This window comes from Siniperca chuatsi, linkage group LG20 (assembly GCF_020085105.1).
Source record: "Siniperca chuatsi isolate FFG_IHB_CAS linkage group LG20, ASM2008510v1, whole genome shotgun sequence".
NCBI lineage: Eukaryota > Metazoa > Chordata > Actinopteri > Centrarchiformes > Sinipercidae > Siniperca > Siniperca chuatsi.
Window position 1 is genome coordinate 12,641,307 of NC_058061.1, and position 23,457 is coordinate 12,664,763.

Genomic DNA, 23,457 nt, shown 5'->3' on the forward strand with positions numbered 1-23,457 from the left:
GCCCACATCAGAATAAATGTATTCACTTTTTTAAAAATTATTACCCCCACATTTACCTTGGCCTGGCACACGAATCATATTTTTCGTGAGAGTTTTTTACGATGCATCTCCTAAATTGTATGGTGGTCGTTGAAGTGAATGGAGGGAATTATATTAGGAGTAATGAGAAACTGGAGAGCTGTAAGAGGTGGTGGGGTGGAGGAGGAAGAAAAGATAACCAGAAATATATAGAGTCCGGCAGAGGAAAGGTGGAGAGGTTGAGAAAAGGTGACATAATGAAGAGCTGGCAGTGGTGAGGGGGCAAGGAAGTGGGAGAGCTGCAAAAACAAGAGAAGGGAGGCCAAGAGAGAGAAAGGGAGAGGTTGAGAAGACAGATTGAGTTGGACAGGCTGTGGAAGACTGTATAATGAGATATTCTACAGGGTACGCCTAGGTCTGTGCTGGCAGCAGCTACATGTATCCTTGTCCAGTTTAGGTTTGAACCTTCTCTAGTTGACTTCTGCTCCCCCAGACTCTGGAGGACACACTAACTGTGGGATTGGCATCTTAAAGACTATTTTGGAAGCCTTAGAATAACAGATTTATTTCCTTTCCTCAGCTGCCCAAAAACTTTAGTCTTCAACTTTAGTCTGACAGCAAAACGCCATGTAGAATACTATTTGTTGGAGGTTTTTATTTAAAACACATTGCACCTGTGCCAGGCTACATTTTCTGAGTGCAGATCACTGTGTGTGCTGATCTACTGTACTCATGCTGGACTGGACTGTAGCTCTCTCCCCCCTTATGGTCTCTAGTCTCTCTAGAGTCCTGTACCTGCCATCATGATAGACAGCAGTACTGCAGGAAGTGCAATAAATGGCTCTTGATTTAGGTGAACGACTGTAAAGTATTTCCACCACACATTGAGTTTTATGCTTTTTTTTGACTACACTACATCTCTGTGAGAGGTTGTGTATGTTTTATGTGTGACAGTTACTGTGTATGTGTGTGTGTTTTACCTCACTGACGGCGACATAGTATCTTGGCTGTTGGAAACGTGGTGCATTGTCATTGCGGTCTCGAACAACGATGCGGACTTCATGTAAAATCACTGTGCCAACCAGCTCATTGGTACACTGAACCTGAACCACAATGGAGTGAATAAATGAGGGGGGCTGGAAAAGGGAGAAACAGAGGGGATAGACATATGGTTAAAAACTACAATTGTACAATAGCGATAAATCATTAACCAGAAAATAAAACAAAAACTATTGCACAGAAGACTGCCAGTTTCTTGTATTTTACTTTTTGTGCCAAATCAGACTCAAAAACATCTGCTGGATTACTTTACAGAGCAAAACAGCAGGAGGCTGGTTGTTTTCCAGTTGAGATGGAGCTAAAACTTTCTCTATTCTTTGCTATTATGAGTTCTCATAATAGCAAATGCTAGAAAAACTCAAGTGAAAAAGAAAAACTAGGACCAAAGAAACAAAGAGGTATTGTCTCCATCTGTTGAAACAACATTATATTAAATGTGCTCTTAATTAGAGAAACATTATAGTACCTGTGCCACTAGTGTGAGATTGTGTGACACACCAGATTCATTAAGATCTATCTGACATTGAGGAGCCAAACCAACAAGAGCAAAATAGAGTATGCAAGATAAGACACTGTAAGATAAAAAATTAACAGGGCTAAAAAATATAACTTTTCAGAACAGATGAGACTAAAATAATATAGTTTACATCTCTATCCAGAACCCGTCCGGTACTGTTGAGGTAAAGGGCTTGTTTGGAAGGGTCAAGGATCACCCAGTGGTCATGGTTATCCCTTAGAGACAGAGAGATGGTACGATCTGGACCCTCAGCCACTCCATTTATCTGCATGTTCTCCACCAATAACGTTCCTGGTAATAAAGTAAAAACACTTGTATTAACCCAACAGCTGGAGAGAGGGACACAAAGTTCCTGGATATAGAGTATGATTCAAATAACTTCTGCAGAGAAATGGTCCTAGATCAAACCTTATTAACGAAAGATAAGGAAACAGAGAGACTTTTTGCTTTTCTTCATGTTCTCAATTAATGAAATTATATTTAGGTTGTAGCCAAGGTCTAGGGCAATGAAATGGGGAAGCGCACAAACAGAAAGATAGAGAGACAGAGTAAAAAGCATGTGGAACTCTGTAAAATTAAATTACTGTAAGTAAGACAGACCAGATATAGAGGCTTTTCTGATTGCCTTCTCTAAACCAGTACCTGGAATAATTCAGACCAAATGGACACAAAATAAAATCAACAGAGAAAGAGAGAAAGCTGGTCTGCCGGAATAATGCAAATGTTCAAATAACTTCAACGCTTTCATCTGCATGGTTTTTCACCAACCCATAAATAAAAGTAAACATTTTAATAAGACAGACGGCACAGATGGAATAAAACTTGATTCATTTAACACAGTCAACTCTGGGTGGTCAAGTGATTTGGGAATGAGAGGAACATTGAGAGAGAGAGAGAGAGAGAGAGAGAGAGAGAGAGAGAGAGAGAGAGACATGTCAGAGATATGACTTGAATGGAAACTGTCAGCTTCATATTTTCAAGCAATGCATATAATCTCTCAATCAGTACAAAGCCACGAAAAGTTGTAGCAAAGGAGGACAAGGGGTCAGAGAAGGTACATTTCCCAAGAAGAAAGAAAAGGCAGACGGAGAATCAGATAGACATCTGTATTTCATAGAAACGTCCTGACACTGGTGACAGTATTGATGAAAACCGAGCGCTGCCACTGAGTTTGCAAATTGTTTGCATTAGTATCTAAAAATCAAAATGTGTTTAAATATACCGCTGGATTTCACAGTGATTTCAAGTACTTTTTATTTTTACTTGGTTCACATGCTATTTCAGGTATTTAATCAGTTTCATAACCAATACGTGGTTGTCAAGATGAAAATACACAGCCATTATCTGTCAAGGGTTATTTTTAAGTTTACTGGAAAATTTTTAAACAGAAGAGGTTTGATAATATTCAAGTAAGAAAAAAAGACAGTAGAGAAGCAAAAAGTTTAACCACTTAACTCGGTACAGCTCCAAATCATAAGAAACCCATTACCAGGCCCTACACAGTGCATAATTAATCCAAAAAAACTATTGTGTGTGTGTGTGTGTGTGTGTGTGTGTGAGTGAGAGAGAGAGAGAGAGAGAGAGAGAGAGAGAGAGAGAGAGAGACAGACAAAGGTAGAGCAATAGACAGAGAGTGAAAATTAGAAATGAGAGATAGATTTAGAAGAAGAGAGAGAGAAAAAAAGTTGAAGAGGCAAGCAGGATTGTGTTTGCTTGTGTGTGTGTGTGCCTGTGTGTGTGTACGCAAGAAAACTTAAAATTTTGCCTCCTTGTGCACACACACATCCGCACACATACAACAACATAAACACACACGCACGGAACGATCTCATATCTGATCTGCCAGACATAAAATTGGGTCATGGCCTTCTGTGCTACCATGGAAACCGTGTCAAATGCCTTGCTCTGATTCGCTGATGTTAAATAAACGGGGAAATTTAATGAAATTGGTTTCTTTATATGAGAAATGGGATAGAAAATGGAATTCATTAGGGGAGTTTCATTCCTTGCCATCTATTGGCTATCTCTCTTTTAGTTTTCTGCTTCTGTCTTGCAAACTGAATAAAAAACACAAGTACAGGCAGGCAAAGAAGAAAGAGACAGATAGTGCCTACACCTTGTGTAACTGTTTCTAATTTAATTCCATAGACCATCTAATATAATTTGGGCAGTGAACAGTGACCTCACTTCATTGGATGTGTGACTGAATACTGCACTCAGCAGCACCTGATTAAATTGACCCATGTGTCAAAGCACACAGGCAGAACCACATGAAGCTGTTGAGTGTGTGTGCAGAAACGCAGAGAGCAGACAGAAGGAACTGTCCAAGAAAAAGCAGCACAAAGAGCAATTAGAGAGAAAGAGAAATGAGAAAGGTAACAGAGGAAAGTGAGGTAAGAAAGATTGGGTTGAATGGGAGGCTGATAGAAATAAAGAGTAAAGAGAATATTAGGAGAAAATAGAGCGAAAATGAGCATTGTGGCGGCGCATTAATAGAATTTTTACAGGACATTAGCTTCACTGAATGTGGGGACACTGCTGGTGTGTCAGCCAGGTATGTCATCACATCTATGTGTTACTTCAGCTTGTGGTGCGAGTATGAAAGAGGTATTCAAGGCGAATACCAATATACAGTAGGTAGGACAACAGAAAAAGTGAATGTAGGCCCACATAAAGTTTCTGTTTGACCTGACAACTTAATCACAAAAATTCAGGATAGGTCATGTTGAAGGAAAATGAGCTGCAATTAAAGCAGCTATAATCAATACTTTTTTATATTAACAATGGACCATATGATTTGTATATGGAAGGGTTCATTCATATTGATGAACCCTCAAACAAATATCAACCGACTGCAGTTTCCAACAGCTCTACAGACCCTTATAGCGACTTTTAGCTCATTGTTTTGCTTTCCTGGCTCACAACTATTTTGGTTCAATCTGACCGCTCACTGTTATCAGTGAAACGTCTTAAAACCACACTGTCAGCACCACAGCAGACAGACAAAGTTAGTGACTAGCTGGTGAACACCGTGAACATTTAGTAGCTAACGAGCCAGATATTTGTTTGAGGATTTGGTGGAGACCAAAACAAGAGCTAAAAAGAGAGTTAATATTCACTAGAAACACCACTCCAAATGCATGCTTAATGTTGCACTGTGTCTGTTCGATGTGTAAATAGACAAATGTTTGCTAACAACTTAAACAACTTTAAAGGTGATAATATGTCAGTATTGTGTTCACAACTTTGTTTTCGCTGCCCCCAAGTGGCAAAAAAATCTGTTATTAGACACCACTCTTCTATCAGACATCTGACAAAAAAGTGGCACTGCATTTACTACCTCACATGCTGTCCCTGTTACCAGTTTCTCAAGAAGGATGAAAAGACAAAAGTTCAGAGAACGAGGCACAGAGAAGTAAAAGATGTCTTATAATGTCTACGCTCTTGCTACTGATAACCCATCTGTGTGGCATTAACCAGGTACGAGTCTTCTTACAACACACTAGCATTATAAATTTAGTCAATCTGTTATCTGGATTGAGAGAAGGTAAGCAGTAGAGGCTTACTGATGATTTCCATTGGCTAAGTAACACTAAGGTTCATCTTCAATCGAATGAGAGAACTACTCAGCCAGGCACCATCCACCAAACCAAATTAAAATATGTATATTATATGCTGACAATCAATATCTTTTTTTCTTGGAAAGGCCAAAGGCAGTCATGTTTTTATTTCATCTGAAAATTGTAGTAAAAGGAAAAAAATACAAAGAAGAAACCTCAAGAAAGAAATTTACCAGAAAAAGTGGAGGCATTTGTACTTTTATCTTTTTACTGTTGCTTTTGGCAGTTGTAATTGAGTCTTCATGACCAGATTCAGGATTTTCTGTTTATTCATTGGAATATGATGATAACACTACTGTATTTGTTTGTTGTATTTCAACAATGACCTTAACCCTAATACAAACTTGAGATTTTAAAACAACTTTAGCTAATATATTTTGCTGCTGAAAATAGCAGGTGGGATGCTTTTCTATATATGTATAATTACTATTTTATGTGCCTTCGGGACCCTTGCAGCATTATCAGTGGTCAAGCTAGATTAGCAAAGCTGATTGTATTTACAGCAGTGCACTAATAATGTTAGAGCAGAAGGGTAGATGATTGTATATTATTACATGCAATTTTGTATGCTGATGTAGCATGTATTACCTGCTAAATGATAAATTTCATGCATCAGGGGAATGGCATTGCGTATGTTATGTTACTGTGAGGACTCCTGCTAAAGTGGAGATACTGATGTCTCTTTGCTAAATGTGTGTGTGTCATTCTGTGCATGTATGTGGGTGTGTGTGGCTCTATGTCTGTCTGTCCCACACCCACACCTATCCACTCATTCTAATCACCCTTTTACTTGATATTATTAAAATCACATCCCTAAATTCATCATTATCTTCTTTTATGGCATTTCCTTGAGGAAAAATTCCCTAACTTGTATCTTGTTACCCCCTTCTCTTTCCCTCCTCCTCTTTTCTTTCCTGGAGTCTCTCGCTCCCTTTTGCCAACACCAACCCAAGATAATCACCCTGAAGCAAGATTCTCTATTAAATCTGTAACACTATTTCACAGCCACAGAGCAATACATGGCATTATGCGTACGAACCAATCCAATACTAAATTATACTTCAACAGCCCTGTTAGAAAGATTACTGCACAAACAGGCACAAACACACTTGTACATGTAGTATGTACACAATGAACACATCAGCACACAAACAAACAAACCACGCAATGCACATATTGTTGTTATGTATATGCACACATATAGCCATGTGACACATATAGCCACATTGTAGCTGCCAGAGGTTTTAACATCATCCCATTGCAAAACACTCTATTAAATGCAATTTTACAGCCAAATCTATTGCTTTCTGAACACAAATAACCAAAATAAGATTTTTTTTCATGAAAATTGTGGTATTGCCACACATGCACAATCACACAATCTCAGCCAATCTGCAAGGCTAAACTCATATTATGATATCTTGAATTGAAACTATTTTGTAGCTGAAAGAATGTCAATGCAAGGGCATAATTTCCACTGGGTGTGTGTTTTCGAAATCCTATTTTTGTCCCCCTCACTTTTACATTTTCAGTTGGATTTTCTCACTCAAATCCCAAAAGAGGAGGCAATAAAAATGTTGATATGCTCATCTAAGTAGCCTTGTATAATGTGTGCTCACAGCAATAAGCTTAACAGCAGCGGTGAGTGATTTTCTGACTTTGTATTGAGTTTCGCCTCTCAGGCTACACACAGGCTATACTGCCCAAACCTCTGATAAGCGGAGGTTGTACCTGCCTACCTTATATAACATTTTCTGGATAAAAAAAGTAAATAATAACCCACCCAGAGGTGTCCTTGAGCCATTCACTTCATACTGTACATAACTAATAAATCTAATTGTCATTGACGACAAACATGGGTGGCAAATGGGAAATGCAAAACAAAGTACTTAATGTAATTACCAGTCCCAGACTGATGTGCATACAATAAACACTCTTCTGAATCAAGAATATAGAAGAACACAGTAAAAATGGAAATAGGAGAAATATGAGGATGGATAGCTTAATAGGATGCATTAAGCCATCAACAGATACAGACATGCCAGCTGGATAGATGGAAGGGGCTGCTCTCCTCTGTGTTTGGTGTTGCTATGCTAATCTCTTTTTATGTCAGTTAGGATTACAGTGATCATGTCTCACAATTTAAAATTTAGTTGAAAAGCAGACACAGCAAACATTACGACAGGTTTCTGATTCTGAACAGTAATCTATAGGCTGGAGATAAGAGGCTGATTTAACCACACAGACCAACTTGTCTGTGTACATTTCACCTTCCCCCATAAGATTTAGTGGCTTTCCTCAAGGCCAACATAAGCCTTACTTTACTTACCAAAGTAAGGATTAAACTCATCAATTAAAATGTGATCCCTCCACGAATAACCTCCTCTGAACTCTACAAAAATTATGTTCATATACACACACAAGCCTGCACTAAAACACACTCCAAAGGAGGCTGTGGGATTGTGTGCTTGTTTATATTCCTCTGTAAAGTCTAAATGGCAGAGCCATCAAACCAGGAGCCACTAATTAGCTAAGAAGGTTTTAAACAGTTTGAGCTAACTCTGGGAACAAAAATACACTGAAGATATTTCCTTTGGTGTTCCGATAAAAGGTGTCTGAAAACTCTGGCAGCCTTATTTTTGTTTAGTCAGGTGGTTCAATGTGGTAGGAGAGAAGAGAAGAAAAGCTATTTGTCTCAAATATTCAAATTAGGAGTTGTAGTCATACAAATGTCCATCATTATTGTCTAACTCAAGGATTTATTTGCAAAACAACCACTTGACACACAAGGTCTCAGAAACAGAAATAATTGATAATAGTATCTTTTTTTAAAAGTATAATCACTATACCTTAAACATTAACTTGGACTTAAACCAAGTTATCACTGGAAAAGTTACTGACAAAATCATTACAACTCAGGCCCCAAAACACAAGATGCTTTGGATCCCAAATATAGCTAACTTCATCTATCAGACAAAAGTAGCTATTGTTGCAAATTCACATTAAACGACTTGTTAGACATTTTGGGAAATCGATTGAAAAAGATCGATATCACTCTCATAACTGTCCGTTTAATATGTATCTACAACCAGGAAGCAGCTGTTAGCTTAGCCTAGCATAAAGATTGGAAACAGGGAAACGGCTGTAACACAAGCATACACACATAGAAAGAGGCAAGGACACTCATATCTTTTTGTTGTTTATGCTCATACACAGTGATTTAGCTTAAATTGAATGACCTAATATCTTATCTCCTGTGACAGGGATCAGACTCCAACTATGACACAGTTGGCGCAGACCTAATGAATATTAATGGTGCAGGTTACATGCCATGCCAATCAGCATCTGCTGAAAAGGTCAAGATCATCTAACAGTGTTTGTTTAACATACGGTAAAAGGTGATGATTAGCTGAAAAACTTCAAAAATGTTCACTTGTCACAGCTAGAGTTATAGATCTCTATTTAAAAAAAATCCAGCATAGAATGAAGAAGTAAGACAGCTGAATACTTTACCATTGGGGCTTTCTTCGTCTATGGCAACGATGGTAGCAGGAGGACCCGACCGAGACAGTTTACATTCTGGGAGGGTGAAAAAGATTCAATTTAGAGTTAACATTGGCACCCTCTCGGGTTTTACTGCTTTATATACATTTTTGATAAGCTTGAACTCAATTGTGAAGCATATGGATGATTTCATTTGATGAATGTTAGTATTTAGAAGGAACATTTTTTTAAATGGCTTGTAAGTTTTTTCCTTTAAAAAAAGTGGCTTCTGCAATCACTCTGTGAGGGTTGAAATTGAATCGGATTCTGCACAGCACAGTGCTGTGTGTATACACACACACACACACACACACACACATATATATATATATATATATATATATATATATATATATATATATATATATATATATATATATATATATATATATATATATCTGGTGGTTGAGTGTGGTTATGAGTGGCAACAGCAAGGTACTGAAAGGAGTGAAGGTGAAAATAGGGAGGGAGTGGAGAAAAGGACTGAGGTGTAAGGGGTTAGCAAAGGAAAGTAAAAAAAAAAGGGGAGAAAAATCCAGACAGATGAAAATGATGATGGACAGGGAGACACTTGTTTTAGAGAAAGAGACAAAGACAAATAGAACAAGTAAAAAACTAAATATAGAAAGTTAAACATCATGGCTAAGAGATGCTGTAAGGACAACAGCAATAAATACACAGACATAATTAAAGGGTAAACTTGTTAGATATAATCTAGATCTTGTTAACCTCATTGTTCTCTCTACAGTGAAAGGAAATGGATTGGGTAGGAAAAGAGCAGAGGAATCCTAATTGGAATGAAATGTCTTAGAAAAAGAATTGAGGTAAAGGAGGCAAGACTTGACAGTGAAGAGAGACTAATGTCCTTTTTTTTAAAATCAGTAACGACAGGCATAAACCCCCCTACAACCATCTCTCCACGGTTAGAGGGAGTTAATAAGAAGAGGAGATAGTTCTTACCCTCATATTGCCAATCTGCAGTTTGAGATAGCCACATCCCACCAGGAAGGAGAGAGGAGGAACAGGAAGGTAGCAGCCAAAAGAGGATAGGAAGAAGGAAAAAGTAGAAGAAAGAAATCATAAAAGATAAGAATTAACCTTCTTCAGAGCAAAGCAAGACAACAAAACAACCAACAGAAAGTGGATAGTGTCGAGTCAAACATGAAATAAGCAGCGCACAAGTAAATAAGAAATGTGCTGTGTTGTGTTTGCATGTACAGTATAGAAATGTTGATGTGCTTATCTCTGTAAGCTTTCCCACCTCATTCACAGCCACCTTACTGTATTACTATGACAAAATAAATTTAGCCCAAGCTGTAGGCTCAAAATGGTTCCATTCAGAGTGGAAAAACAGGACCGACATTCAAGGATTCTCCTTTATCCCTCCGTCCTTACCAGGATACAGAAACACAAGAACATCCACATTCACCAGACAGGGCAACATTATTGTACAGCTCTAGAGAACAGTTGGGAAAAATCCCACAAGGAGGCTGGAAGACAGATATCTGCTCACCTAGAAAATAAACTTCATGGAACAATGATCACACTTTCTCTCGCTCCACGATTAAGCATTACAACTGTGTGACATCATAGATTATCTCAGGATTCATTGGTATTGTGTCTTGTTTCTTGCTATGGGAGTTGAACGGTATTGAATGGTCCCAAATATAGATTAAACTGTCCTAGGGCTCTGATTTAGCTTATCTTAGTGCTGAAAATGACTGGTTTTCCAATTTGTCATGTTGAGAAGGAGGCAAAGAAATGTTTTCTTAGCTCATAGGCATGCTGATTTAAAACTGACCCTCAAACCAAGCCAAATGCTTGAATGTATAGGAAGTTATATAAGTGAATGACATATCTAGTGGCAAATATGCTAAAAGAGTTCTTCGTTGCCATATTAGCTACTTGATAGTTTGTCCACAGCTTTGGCATTTCTTAGCAACCAAGCAGTTGTTGGAGCTAGCATCCGGAGATGATTATTTTGTCAGGCAGCATGACAAGTAAAAAGGTTCAAACTACACATATAAAGGTATACTTTATTGTCTTCAGTGTGCACTTTTTTAAACCCACATTTTAAAGCTTAAAAACAAAAACAACCCCCATCTTTCTCCCAAGTTGGAATGTCCAATTTGCTATGCACTGCAGTTCCTGTCCCTGTTAACCTGTAAGCAACCTGACCACACTACATCTACATCGGTGTTGCTAGTCAACCCTATATCCTATGCAAAATACTTTTATACAGTGTTGCCAATTCTTTACTTTTGAAAGTAGCTAACACTAGCTCCAAAAGTCGCTAAAAGTCGCCATATGTCATACGTTCATTTGCATGTTGTTGACGCCATCACCCAGTTCAGCATACAGTTTAGCGCAGGAAGGGAGAGATCACTTTAATTTAAGACATAAAATGTAGATAGAAAAAATTTTGGCCAAATAATCGCAAACTCACTACAGGCACATCGTGCATTTGAATAAAAAAAATTAAAAAAAATTAATTAAAATAATCTACAAGGGAAGGGAGGAGGGAGAAGATCAAGAGCAAATGAATTATTTACATATTTACAACCTGTAGTAAAATCTTAATCCAGAGAGAAAGAGTGAGATAGGAACACAAACACACTATTTACATATTTACAAGCTATAACATCCTAATCCAGAGATACGGGTGGAAAGAATGAAGCTGCCTCACATGCCACACACTGAGTGCCTGCGCACAGCGCAAGAGGAGAAGCTTGAAGGGAGACACTGTTGGCAGAAGAGCCGCAGCATGCACGTAAGCATATTTCCCAAAATATCGAACTAATCCTTAATTGTCAGGGTTTTAATATTTAACCAAGACAATGATCTCTCCCTCCAACCAAGTGATTTGAGTCGTCTGGACATATCTGTAAAAATGCTAATCATGCTTTATTTGCCAGGATCAGATATTGTACTATGTACTATGTATGTTGAAAAAGTCCATCCGTTCGCTCACCACCCCAGGTCTCTGTGGTGGTGAGCGAGAATTTTACCTCTTCACCTTTTGAAGCTTTTTTAAGGGTGCATCTCAGGTTAGCAATCCAGAAAGATGCATGAGCCATGGAACAATAGTCACTAGTTACATCACACTCTACCAGCTGGCCGGTGTGTGTTTGTGTGCATATGTGTGTGTGTGAACAGCAGATGACAGATGTGTATCCCCTGCTTGACTGCCTTTTTATCCTTCAGTGTAAGCTGATGCCCCTCATCTATTACTAACCAGACATTTGTTCTCTATAGGGCATCTCTGTCTCTTTCTCTCCCCTCAGTTTCTTCCCTCCTCTGTCTCTTCTCATATGCCTCCCTCGCTCTACCTGTCAGTCTGCTTTCCCCCTCAAATAATAAAAATTAAATGGGATGAAACAGTAAACAGTCCGGGTTGTAATTTAAAGTGACAGATGAACACGATGAGAAATGAAAATGAAATTAGCTAAATCTTTTTAAAATCAAACTACCTGGAAGGGACAGGTAATGCTAATTTTTTATCCAATTTCTCTCTGTCTATGATAAATTTGCAGAAATTGTTGGCACTTCTTTCAAGTTAAATCTTCATTAAAACAAATGCTTCCATGTATTTGCACAGAAGTTTAACAAGAAGATGGAATCAATTAAGTTGCCACATATTGTTAGCAGGTCCTAAATTTAATCATGAGTTACAGTAATTTCCTTTCTCTGTGCATGACAGTCAAGTTAACGCAAGGTCAATCTTGGAACCATTGGCTATTGTCTGACGATGATTTAGCCCAATATTTATGGGGCTTCCGGTGAAGCCAGTGGATATCCAGATAAAAGGATAATGGATATCCGGGCCAAGACTTCCTCTTCCGTGCGCTGGTCATTGTTTACAGTCTGATTAGCAATCTCAGAACCCATTGGATATCGTCTGATGATGATTTGAATGCAGATACATTTTTAAAAAGCTAATAAAAAGCTAATCTCTAGGGTTCCAAGATTGATAAAAAGATAAATCATCATCAGATGATAGCCGATGGGTTCCAAGATTGTATTTCGGCCAATGCGTTCTGCCTCTTTTGCTCTTAACACAGACTGTTTACTTGCATGCCACCAAAGCCCGCTCAAACATGATTGGTCAATACTACTCGGACTACAAACAGAAACCAGAGCGCTTCCGATACCAAAATCTTGTCCCTTGCCTACAGACTCTGCGTTCGTATGCAGATATCTGTTTACAGAGATTAACTCAAGGTTGACAATCTTACAGAAAACCACACTAGGGAGAAAATTCAGGATGAAGAGTCAGTTGCATAGAATAGGTCACAGGCATATTTCCTGACAAGAGTACACTTGTTTGTTTGAGATATCCAATAAAAGTGCTCCGCAGCACAATTAGTGTTCTCTTGTATGCAGGTACTTGTCCCCATTAAGTGTCCACTCATGTTCACCCTCAAAAGTTTACTTGTGCATTTCTTCCCTCATTCATATGTACTTGTCTTCCTGTAAGCACTCACTTATTCTCCTGTAAGCACAGACTTGTGCCTACCTCTTTCAAAGTTTCTGGAAAAAATAATCACTAAAATGACTTTGTGCATGAGCAAGTGAATAAATCCATCTAATGCCAGGTTTCTGTCAAGGTGATGAAAAGCTCCATGGAGAGCTATGTGAGGGGAATGAGGGTAGAGCGTTCAAGGTGTGGATCAAATAATAATAAAAAAAATACTTAAAACTTTGAAATAGACCTTGCCATTCATACAATATCACAGGCAGTCAATGAGAAAAGCTTGCTCCATTTCAGATTTATCATCCACCCAACGCGTCTTTATTTAAACTTGCGGTGTTTCAATCAATATCTTCTTTATTTACTATTCAAATGCTGTCCATCTAAATTTGGCAGGCAGAATAAGCAGGTATGGGTTGCCAAGGGTTGGCTGAAAAAAAAGTCCCCATTAAGAACAAAGTCGACCAAGAGAGAGAGGGAAGTGACTGTGCTTGCAGCTGAAGACCACAGCAATCACCCAAGAGTCCAATCAGGCTTCAGCTGGTTGAAAACAGCTATTGTTGTTCAGTACACACAGACACACAGCTTAGCAACTGTCTCCATGATACACACACACACACACACACGCTGCTTAGGAACCATTTCTTCACGACACAACTCCATGTGCACATTCACGCCACTTCACACAATTTACACAGTCGAGCCCGTATGCCTTTCTGCACTCGCACACTCACACATGCTAGAGTTACCATAAAATATACATGCTGAGACTGTGACTCAATGGGGCACCTGGACAAGGCTGACTGTGTGTTTGTGTGTGTGTGTGTGTGTGTGTGTGTGTGTGTGTGTGTGTGTGTGTGTGTGTGTGTGTGTGTGTGTGTGTGTGTTGAGCCAGGATCCATTGGCTGTGTAGAATGAATCACTTCACAGAGAAAAGCTTCCACAATGAACTACAACAAAGATATTAATATGGGCTTTAATGTTGTGGTATTGTTACAATATTAAAGGAATAGTTCGACATTCCAAGAGCCTCTTTAAAACCACAAATTGTTGTTTTTACACTTCGGTTTTTGTACTGATTAAACAAACGAGATATATCGTTTTAATTAGTGAGCTTTAGAGCCAGGCTACGGACAGAGCCAGGCTAGCTGTTTCCCCCTATTTCCAGCCTCTATGCTAAGCGCGTCTACGCTAATCAGATGCTGGCTTTAGCTTCATGTTTAACTGACAGATATGACAGTGATATTGATCTTCTCATCTAGCTTGTGTCAATACTTTTCTACCATACAATAGAAAGTATTTCTGATGAAAGCATTTACATGTAGTAAAGTAACATATATTTAGCATAGCAACGGAACGTAGTGGGGGGAACAAGTCTACAAAATGCCTGGGAAAGCTAATGTGGACCATAAGCACATGTTAGGGAAAAAAATCTGAATACTAATCATAGCTGCATTACATATAATCCAATGAGAAATTAGCAGTGTGTCTGCAGAGGTTAACTCCATGGCAAAGGATCAGACGACACAGACTAGCAGAAAGTACTGGCAAGCTGAGGATGCTTTCTTCCCAAATGACAGTGAAGAATACCACAGGCACCGGAGCCATCACACTGGCCTGCTTCCACTGAAATAATTGACTCGTTTCATCTGATGATGTTTCAGACTGGGCCTGTGAATGATGATGCACTGTGGGCCCATTTCACAGGGCAGAAGAAATAGCAGGCAGTCCTCTAAAGATTATAATGTTCTGTATTCTTGTTTCTTCTCCAGAGGGGAATGGGTTGAATGGTGTTGGTAATGTAGTCAAGTAAAACAAACAACCTTAAAGCAATAGTTTGACATTGTGGGAAATATGCTTATTTGCTGTCTTGATGAGAGTTATGAGAGTGATGAGAAGAATATCCAGCCACATGTTAATGTCAAATTAGTGGCAAAAAACAAGTAGAGATGGTGTAGTCCAGTGGCTGCTAACTTTCTAATTTCAGGCTTAACACTTTCTTTCTAATACAAGTTCAAAATAGTTTCTAAAGCTTTTTAATACAATTTTTTACCGTGCCATATTAGTGAGTTGAAGTTTTTACTTGACTGCAGTCTGCTTGTTACCATCTGTTATATACTCGCTTGGCTACCTTGCCTGGAGTCTAGATTGTGAATGGGAAAACCCAATGCTGGTGAACTCGAAAATATGCTGGAATAATATGCAAACATACAAAAAAGGCAAACAGACGTTTTCTCAAGAGACGTCTGTGTGTGTGATCAGATTTCTGAAAAGATTTCTCTCTTAAAGGAGAGAGGAGCTCTCTAAAATTTCCACTGTTAATTGATGGCCATAGAATTTGGATGTGGCACACTCAAAAATGGCAAGGAAAACATTTTATGATGAAACTGTCCACCCTAAAGAGCAAGAATGAAGTGAAATTGATCATGTAACAAGAGAGGAGATGGAAGAAACTGCCATTTAATATGCAGTTGCATCAAGTGAGATCTGTAGAGACGTCATTTAAAAAAACATGTCTTTTAGAATACCCTTTAAAACAATGCAGCAAAATCTGCAGAAAAATGTGTTTTGATTGTCTCTTTCATATGCACACAATAAAGTTAATGAGGATTAATGGCATCACAGTGACCTAATATTGTGAACAACATGTGTATAAGTGTGTAGCATCCCCACAGTATGTGTGGGCGTGTAGCCATTAATAGTGTTCCACAGGGTTTGTAATTTAATTATAAATTGGGGCTTTTTGATATAACTTAATTAATATGCAAAGAGCCTCTTTGAGATAATTTACTTATTAAAAGCACATTATTAAAACTGTGTAAATGAAAATGTTGAAAGAAGCCAAGTAGTAATTTCTTTCATTCATTCTAATCGATGCTCTGCTCCGCAACACAGCTCACAACACATTTCAGCCCGTATACCAAAAAGTTTTGCTACAGCTCGACTGGCTGTCTGACAGGCATGACTTCTAAAAATATACTACACAATCTATGAAACAAGAGGATTGAGAGATGTGGTAGTAAAAGGTTGAAAGGAGCAGGCAGGAGAAAGGGTGTTTTTTTCCTCTAAAAGTTCTCATGTGTCATGTCCTTTTTAAGCTTCCATCAGCAGGTATACCAATCTAGACCTCTCCCTGGGGTCCGATTCCTCTCCATCGTCCCTCCTCTACCCAACCAGCCAGCCGTTCATCCATCACCCATTCATCCATCCATCCTTCCCCCCTCTGATCCATTCATCCATGGAGGACAGAGGAGGAGCAGAGGGGACAAAACTGAAGAGGAGAGAGGAGATGATTCAGGGGGACAGAGGAGAGGAGTAAAAGGAGAGGATTGTAGAGGAGAGACAGTGTGACCTTGTGTTAGATTGATGTATCTCTGGAGAAAACGGATTGTAGACCCGCTTGCACACACACAAAGACACACATACATACACACAGGCTCAGTGCTGTAGGGATCACCACTTTGTCACTGTGCTGGCTTATCCATTATCCTAACTCTCTTCTTCTCTCTCTCTCTCTGTCTCTGTCTCAGTATGTCAGGTCTGTTCCCAGCTGGTGCAGGGCTGAACACAGCTGACAGCGGTAGTGGTGGTAATCAGAAGGTAGTTGTTTTGAGGAAATACATAAACACCCCTCCAGTAACCCCAAATGCTCTTATGGTAGCCAGCAACTGTAGGATTCCCACTGTTGTCTATAGGTATAGTCTGGATTTTGAAAAGATAAAAAACAGATTTAAAAGGAATAGTTTGACATTTGATGTTATACGTTTATTTGCTTTCTTTCTGAAAAAGAGATGAGAAGATCAATGTCAATCTTATGTCTATGCTTTAAAGGTACCCTGTGGAGTTTTTGTCCACTAGTAGTAGTGTTACGGAGCAATGTTTTAAAGACACAGTGAAATTAAAAACACACTTTTCCAAGCTTTAATCCTGCGTTAATGTGTCAAGATAAATTTTGAGTATTTTTATAACAAAATCCCTCTTTCCTCTTCTTGTAAAACGTAAAAAACATATATGTTGATGATCATCTTGAACTTGGGGGCTGTTACACAAATGTATCTAATCAAATGTGATTTGGGGTTACCAACTAACCCCGCCCATCATATAAAGCCACACTTCACTGTTAGCTTGTGTTGTAGCTAGCAGAGCATGATCAAAGTAGAAGGTGTGTGTTTGGATATCAACTGGCAAAAACTTTGTTTACATTGCCAAAGAATGTGGTTGAGGTCCCAGCTTTATTTGTATCTCTAAACGTAGCAATGTTCTAACAAAGGCAAGGAAGAAGAGAACTGCTAGCTAGTAAACAATGCTGGTTATAAAATATCAGAAAAATCTGCTAAATGTTTTATGAGGAGGCTAAATTTTGTTTAATATACCTCAAGAACACACACACAGTGTGTTTGGTGAGAAAAGAGGCCTGTACTACGAAGCAAGTTCAACATACCCATGATATTCCATTTTGGACGTTCTGTTTTCTATGTTGCTTCCCCTATTTTAATTTGACGTTTGTGTTTTGAAAGATCATTTTTGGCATTTCAAGATAACATGCAGCAAAGAGCTGGTTTCGAACCCAGACTGCTGCGGTAGGACTCAGCCTTGATACGTGGTATGCGCTCTACCAGGGTGCCCTAATTATCCGAACGCTTCTTACTCAGTGGCACACTATTCAAATACAGACTGAGGTCATCCAAATTAAGGTTATGTATGTGTGTGTCAAGAACAGTGTCTCTGGTGCAATTTCTTGATTTAGCGGCATAAAATAAGCTGCAGTTTTTCGAAAGGAATATACAGAGATGGAGAGAAAAAAGAGGGACATTGAGAGTGCAGCAGGGTAAGGGAAGACAGCACAGGGGGGAAAAAACAGCAGTTCCAGAAAAAAAGGGAGGGGTGGAGAAATACCAGACTGCTTCAGAGATGGGGTATAACAAGGAGATGACAGGGGTTGATGAGAAAGAGAAGGCAGTGAGAGGGACAAAGACAGAGAAAGAAGAGAAGGGAGGGCTGAAGTGAGGACAGTTGGGAGAGACGTTCACTTCAGATAAAACCTCTAACAACAAAGGAAAGCAGTAATAAATATTAAAATCACCTTGAAAAACTCCAAATCTACCCACATCCACACACTGACACCTCACACACGCACAAAATATACCATAAATCTGCAGTACCAGCCCACCACACTGGCACAATTTGTCATGAGTACATATACTGTCCTCCTCCATCACACAGATGGACAAGGGGTGGGCACAATTTCATGAGCACCTGCACAATCTAACAGAGTCTACAATGAAATTAATACCTCCCTGCCAGAGTCTGATAGGTGTTATAGAGGTTGAAAATGACTGAAGTTGAAGAAGTTGAAAAGGTTGTTGCGTTGGCTGCAAAACAACCACCCATACTTTCAAAGTACAATTAATTGCATAGTTATATTAGCAAGTGGTATTTAAATATGTAGGCTAACTGGAGCATTGATTCAGGGGTCTGAAACCATGGAGGCCAGGGTTTTTGGAGGAAAATATCATTTGGTATAGTGCTATGTGGCAGCTGATGGACAATCAATGCATTCATGCACTTTTCTAACACTGTCACAGAATGTGCAGGAAAAATAAAAGATAAAATCGTTTTGTCCCTAGCTAAATTTATGTTTTATCACATCAATTAAAGGTACCCTAACAAGTTTTTCATCACTAGCAGCACTGTGGAGAAAAGTTTTAATGAGTGGGTTCCGTTTAATTTACATGTTGTTCTCTACTAACACGTACACAATGATGAACATATGGGCTACATGATGCACACTCCTGCAACAGGTTTCACGCTAATCCATGGAGTGACAGTTGGTGGCAGTAATCCGCCAAGAAAGTAGCAATGCGCAAACAAAAGGCAGGTAAGAAGAGGACTGGCTAGATGGTGGCGAGTGTGCCCCACAGTTTACCTGTTTATTCATATCCTCCCTCTTAATGCAGAGTGCTCTATAGCTATGAGTTCATTCAGAGTGTCACTCCGTAGTGAAGGGCTTGTGAGTAGGAATCGGTTTGGGAAAGGGTCAAAGTCATGCTAGGTACTGACATTTACATAAAGTCAGACTCTTTTTGCAGTACATCTTGCAGAAAGCTGTGATTTAGAAAAAGATAGAGGGCTATCTGGTGATCTCTGGTTGCTATTGTATTGTATTGTACAGCACACAGTTTCACTGTCATGCAGGAACTCTCATGGACAATCACACAGGTGCAAAGGAACAAGCATTTAGGGATTAAAAAAGAGCTGCATGAGGACAGAGCTACACACACACACACACACACACATCACACTCAATATGTGACAACTCAAGCATGACTCTTTTCATGCCTTCTGTTGTGTCTTGTTCATATTCGCAGATAAGTCACATTCAATTAAAACAACCAGTGAAGCACCGCCCACACACCGCAGGCTTCAAGTGAATTTATAATCAGTCAAGTCAAGTACAGGAACTCACCAGAGCAGAGGGTTTGCATTTCAGTCTGTGCTTGTAACATTGAGTAATGTTAAGTTTGAATCCAACAACAATAGCTAGAGTAAGTTATTTGTGTGCTACAAGTCAAACTGGTTTCAGTAATGAGCATCAAAACATTATGATCTTAATGAGTTAGAAGTTATGACAGGTTTTTCTGGGGGGGAAGAAAACAAACCGGAGTAAAAGGGTTTAGCGGTGTTAAACTTTCAGCCCAAAAACCTGATTTGACACATTGTGTGGTCTCTCACCCTGGGATCCAGGCTCATTTAAAATATACTAGTACTCTTGTCACTCTGGAAACCAAAAGTGAGTAAATATAGTCTCTTACTGTACCTTGGGCCCCAGGCTAATTAAAACATACTAGTACTCTTGTCATGTGGGGGTCCAAATAGCTAAAATCAACAGCTCATCCTGGGACTCGAGCTCATTAAAAACACACTAGCACTCATGTCATGAGGGGACCCAAGCTGAGCAACATATTGTCTGCCAACCAGAAATCCAGGCTCATTAAAACATACTATTCTTGTTATGTGCAGATCCACCAGAATAACACCTGCAATCCTGTTTTTGAGGCCCTGGCCACAGTTTAGGAAACACAGTTTTACAGGTGTAATTGAATGCAGATGGACATGTGTGATGAGGAGAAAAGGCAGATGGGCCAGGGAGATCTGAATTGAAGGGATATTTAGAATTGTATACTTCACTGCATTCACTAAAAACCTACATGTACACACTTACAGACACGCTCGATGCTTACATATGCTCCTCTTCTACCTCTGCACAGAAGCGTACACACTCACAGACATTCACCTTTGGCTGCAGCCCCTGTCAGCTAAATGCCAACCAGATAAATCTCAAGGGCTAGGAGTTAAATGGAATATTAATATTCTGACAAATCGAGCAGAAAGTCAAGAGAGTATTATGCTGAGCTCTACCATTGGTGATGACTTAATTTCTGTCTTACCTTGCTTCAGTTTGGTCTCACTTCAGGGGAATATGAGTGGATGTTTGTGGATGTTTTTTCAACATTAAAATATTTTCCCCATTAACTATTTTTAACTTAATTCTAATTGAGACATGGATGTCTGTAATTTCATGGCAATCCATCCATTAGTTCTTTGGACATTTCACTCAAAACTACAAATGTGAACCTGGATGTGGCGCCAGATGTGGATGTATGTACGTATTGTATTGATTGATGTTAGTTCATTGGTGAATTCTTTTTGTATTGACTGCTGTATGTAAGCCAAATTGCCCCACAGGGACATGAAAGCTCTACTCTAATCTAGAGCCATGTGGCTAGCATGGCTAGAAAACTCCATTGACCCTACGTATCGCTAGCATTGGCAATTTCCAAAAGCCTATGGATTATGCACACTGAGAGAGCCACCAGGTGAGCAGTGAGGGTTATTACATTATGATTTTATTATTACATGATACACTGCGTGCAAGAACAGGAAAAGACTGTAGTAAAGAGGTAAAACTGAATATACTACTTACACCATATGACACATTGTGTTGTGGCTGTCTCAACAAAGCACTATTCATCTTCAATCATCAACAGATATCTTGCATCAAAAAGGATCAATAATTAATTAGGAAAATCTTGTGATACACCGCAGCTGACTGAGATGTGCTCACTACTTCAGATAAGCCTGAAGTCAGAAAAGTTCTGTGTACAATTCTGATAATAAATCCCCGCTCAATATACTCGACTCTGAATTATAAAACAGAGGAAAAAGATGAAGACAAAGAGAAAAGACAAGACAATGACAGAAAGAGTGACTGAAAAAGAGATGGCTAAGGAGGGGACACCAAGAGAGACTCCCTTTACCTTCTGTGTCTTGGCCGAGACAAGTTGATAGCAGCAGCAGATAAAGGATTCCTGTTCCCATTATACTCGGCAATTTGACCCTGCCCCATGACAGTGGCCCCATTAAGTGCGTTCTAACCATCTTCACCACCATGCTTCACCAAGCATCCAGCTGTGGAGAGAGGAGGAGACAGGAACGTAAACACAGGTCAGTCACGATCACTCACCTCATTTTAGCTGCGCAGTATACAACAATGAAAGCAGTCATTTTCAGGTACTTCCTTTTCAGGCTACGCCACCTGTGCTCTGGCTTTCAGTGAACAGCGAAAGCATACATTAAGATACTCACAAGATGACATCTGCCACTGAAAGAAACAGCAGAAGTCATACAGAGTCTGATGTAGCAGAACTGTATGCACTTTACCGACTCATCCCTACAGAAGTAAGCTTTGAATGAAAATATGCCTTCCATATTGACAGTGCACTCGATTAAATCCCTATGTTGAGATGCCCTCACAATCTAAAGCTCAGATGGCATTCAATATTCATTTTGTGGCTGCACTTCACAGCTGCTACGTCGCCAATCTAACATCTTTGATCAATTTTTGTGCTTGTGCATAAAAGTAAATGATCGTTTCACAGGGAATGCCACCACAATGGAAAATATAGAAACGTGAGGATGATGATAGAGAAGGAAATATTTTGTGCAATGTAAAATGCCAGCGGTGGCAACAACATCTCAGATCTTGCAGCGGAAAATTTTGACACAGTTGATAATACCTGTTTGAAAGATGTACAGCTAAAGGGAAAAGAGAAGGTTTCTTTGAAGTTCTCAGTCAAAGAGACATTTGGGTACTGTCTGCGTCTGTATGTGTACATGTCTATGAATTGTTTTTTGATTGCTTTGTGGAAATGTAGTTCAAACGCATCAATACTGCCCACTTGCACAAACAATTAGATGACCTACAAGAGAAAACATCTTTCAGCTCTTCAACACAGACTCTCAAAGGATAGTCTGTGGTAGGTGGAAGGGAGAGCACGTACTCCCACTCCTCCTCCCTTTCCACCATCTTCCCAGCCAGTCTAGGATTTAAACTAGACATCTGGTTACAAATTAGCTTTACCTCAAGCTTACCAACCACCTAAACGGTCCACTGTGCATACTTTTCAAAATTAGTATAACAGTGTACTGATCCAGCAGTATACGACAATTTGCTAAATCCTGCAACTGAACAGCAATGGTCCAATCATAGTTTAGCAACTAATCTTCAGAAACTAATAAGAACAACAGCCTACTCGGTACGTCGAGATGGTGGTGTCTTTTATTTTAGACTTATTTTCGAACAGAACCTACCTAAATTAGTCAAGATACAGTGCTGTGGTGTTTAAGCACCTTAACCTCTTTAGCATTGTTTTGTTCAAGTCTTCAAGCTAATACTGAGAATATTCTTTATTCTAAAGTACAAGATTATCCTGAATGGGACTTTAACTGAGACTGAACTCAGCTGATCTCATTCAGTAAGAACAACATTAACTGCTTCCCGTCACGCAAAATCTGCCGCCTGTTTAATTAGAACTGATTTATGAAGCTCCCATGGCAGAGATTACTGTGACAGAGTCAGATTACTACTGCCCTACTTTGTGAATGGAGATAGAGTTGGCTGACAACAAAAATGTAATTGTGATATTCTACCAACCCCCTGAGGTGAAATCCAGCAGTCACAGGGGCTTAGGGGCAGCTTCATTTGAGGGACACACTTTAGACTCACAACGCCACCGTGCTGCTCTTAACCGCCCTTAAGTGAATTTAACATATTAAACTCTGGTGCTTCAATCTATCCATAGTGGCGTGCAGGTGTGATGGACCATGATCAAGATGTAACATGGTGTCACAGAAAGCCCTGCAGAGGAAAGTGATAACACCTCTAACAT

General features: G+C 39.3%; 1 protein-coding gene across 5 annotated transcripts in view; it reads right to left on the reverse strand.

Annotated features, from left to right (window-relative positions):
- LOC122867308 (protocadherin-15-like) overlaps window positions 1–23,457 on the reverse strand; it is a 176,968-nt gene that overhangs the window by 129,785 nt on the left and 23,726 nt on the right. For 4 of the 5 annotated variants that reach the window (XR_006375893.1, XR_006375891.1, XM_044177952.1 and 1 more), the window contains exons 2-6: window positions 21,547–21,697; window positions 9,718–9,732; window positions 8,728–8,793; window positions 1,725–1,885; window positions 999–1,154 (exon numbers count right to left, since the gene is read on the reverse strand). Coding sequence is in view for 2 of the 5 variants with exons in the window: in XM_044177952.1 (XP_044033887.1) it covers window positions 999–1,154; window positions 1,725–1,885; window positions 8,728–8,793; window positions 9,718–9,732; window positions 21,547–21,679 (531 nt within the window). In the remaining 3 variants the exon portion in view is untranslated. The remainder of the gene's footprint in view (window positions 1–998; window positions 1,155–1,724; window positions 1,886–8,727; window positions 8,794–9,717; window positions 9,733–21,546; window positions 21,698–23,457) is intronic. The other variant, XR_006375892.1, reaches the window with a different exon arrangement.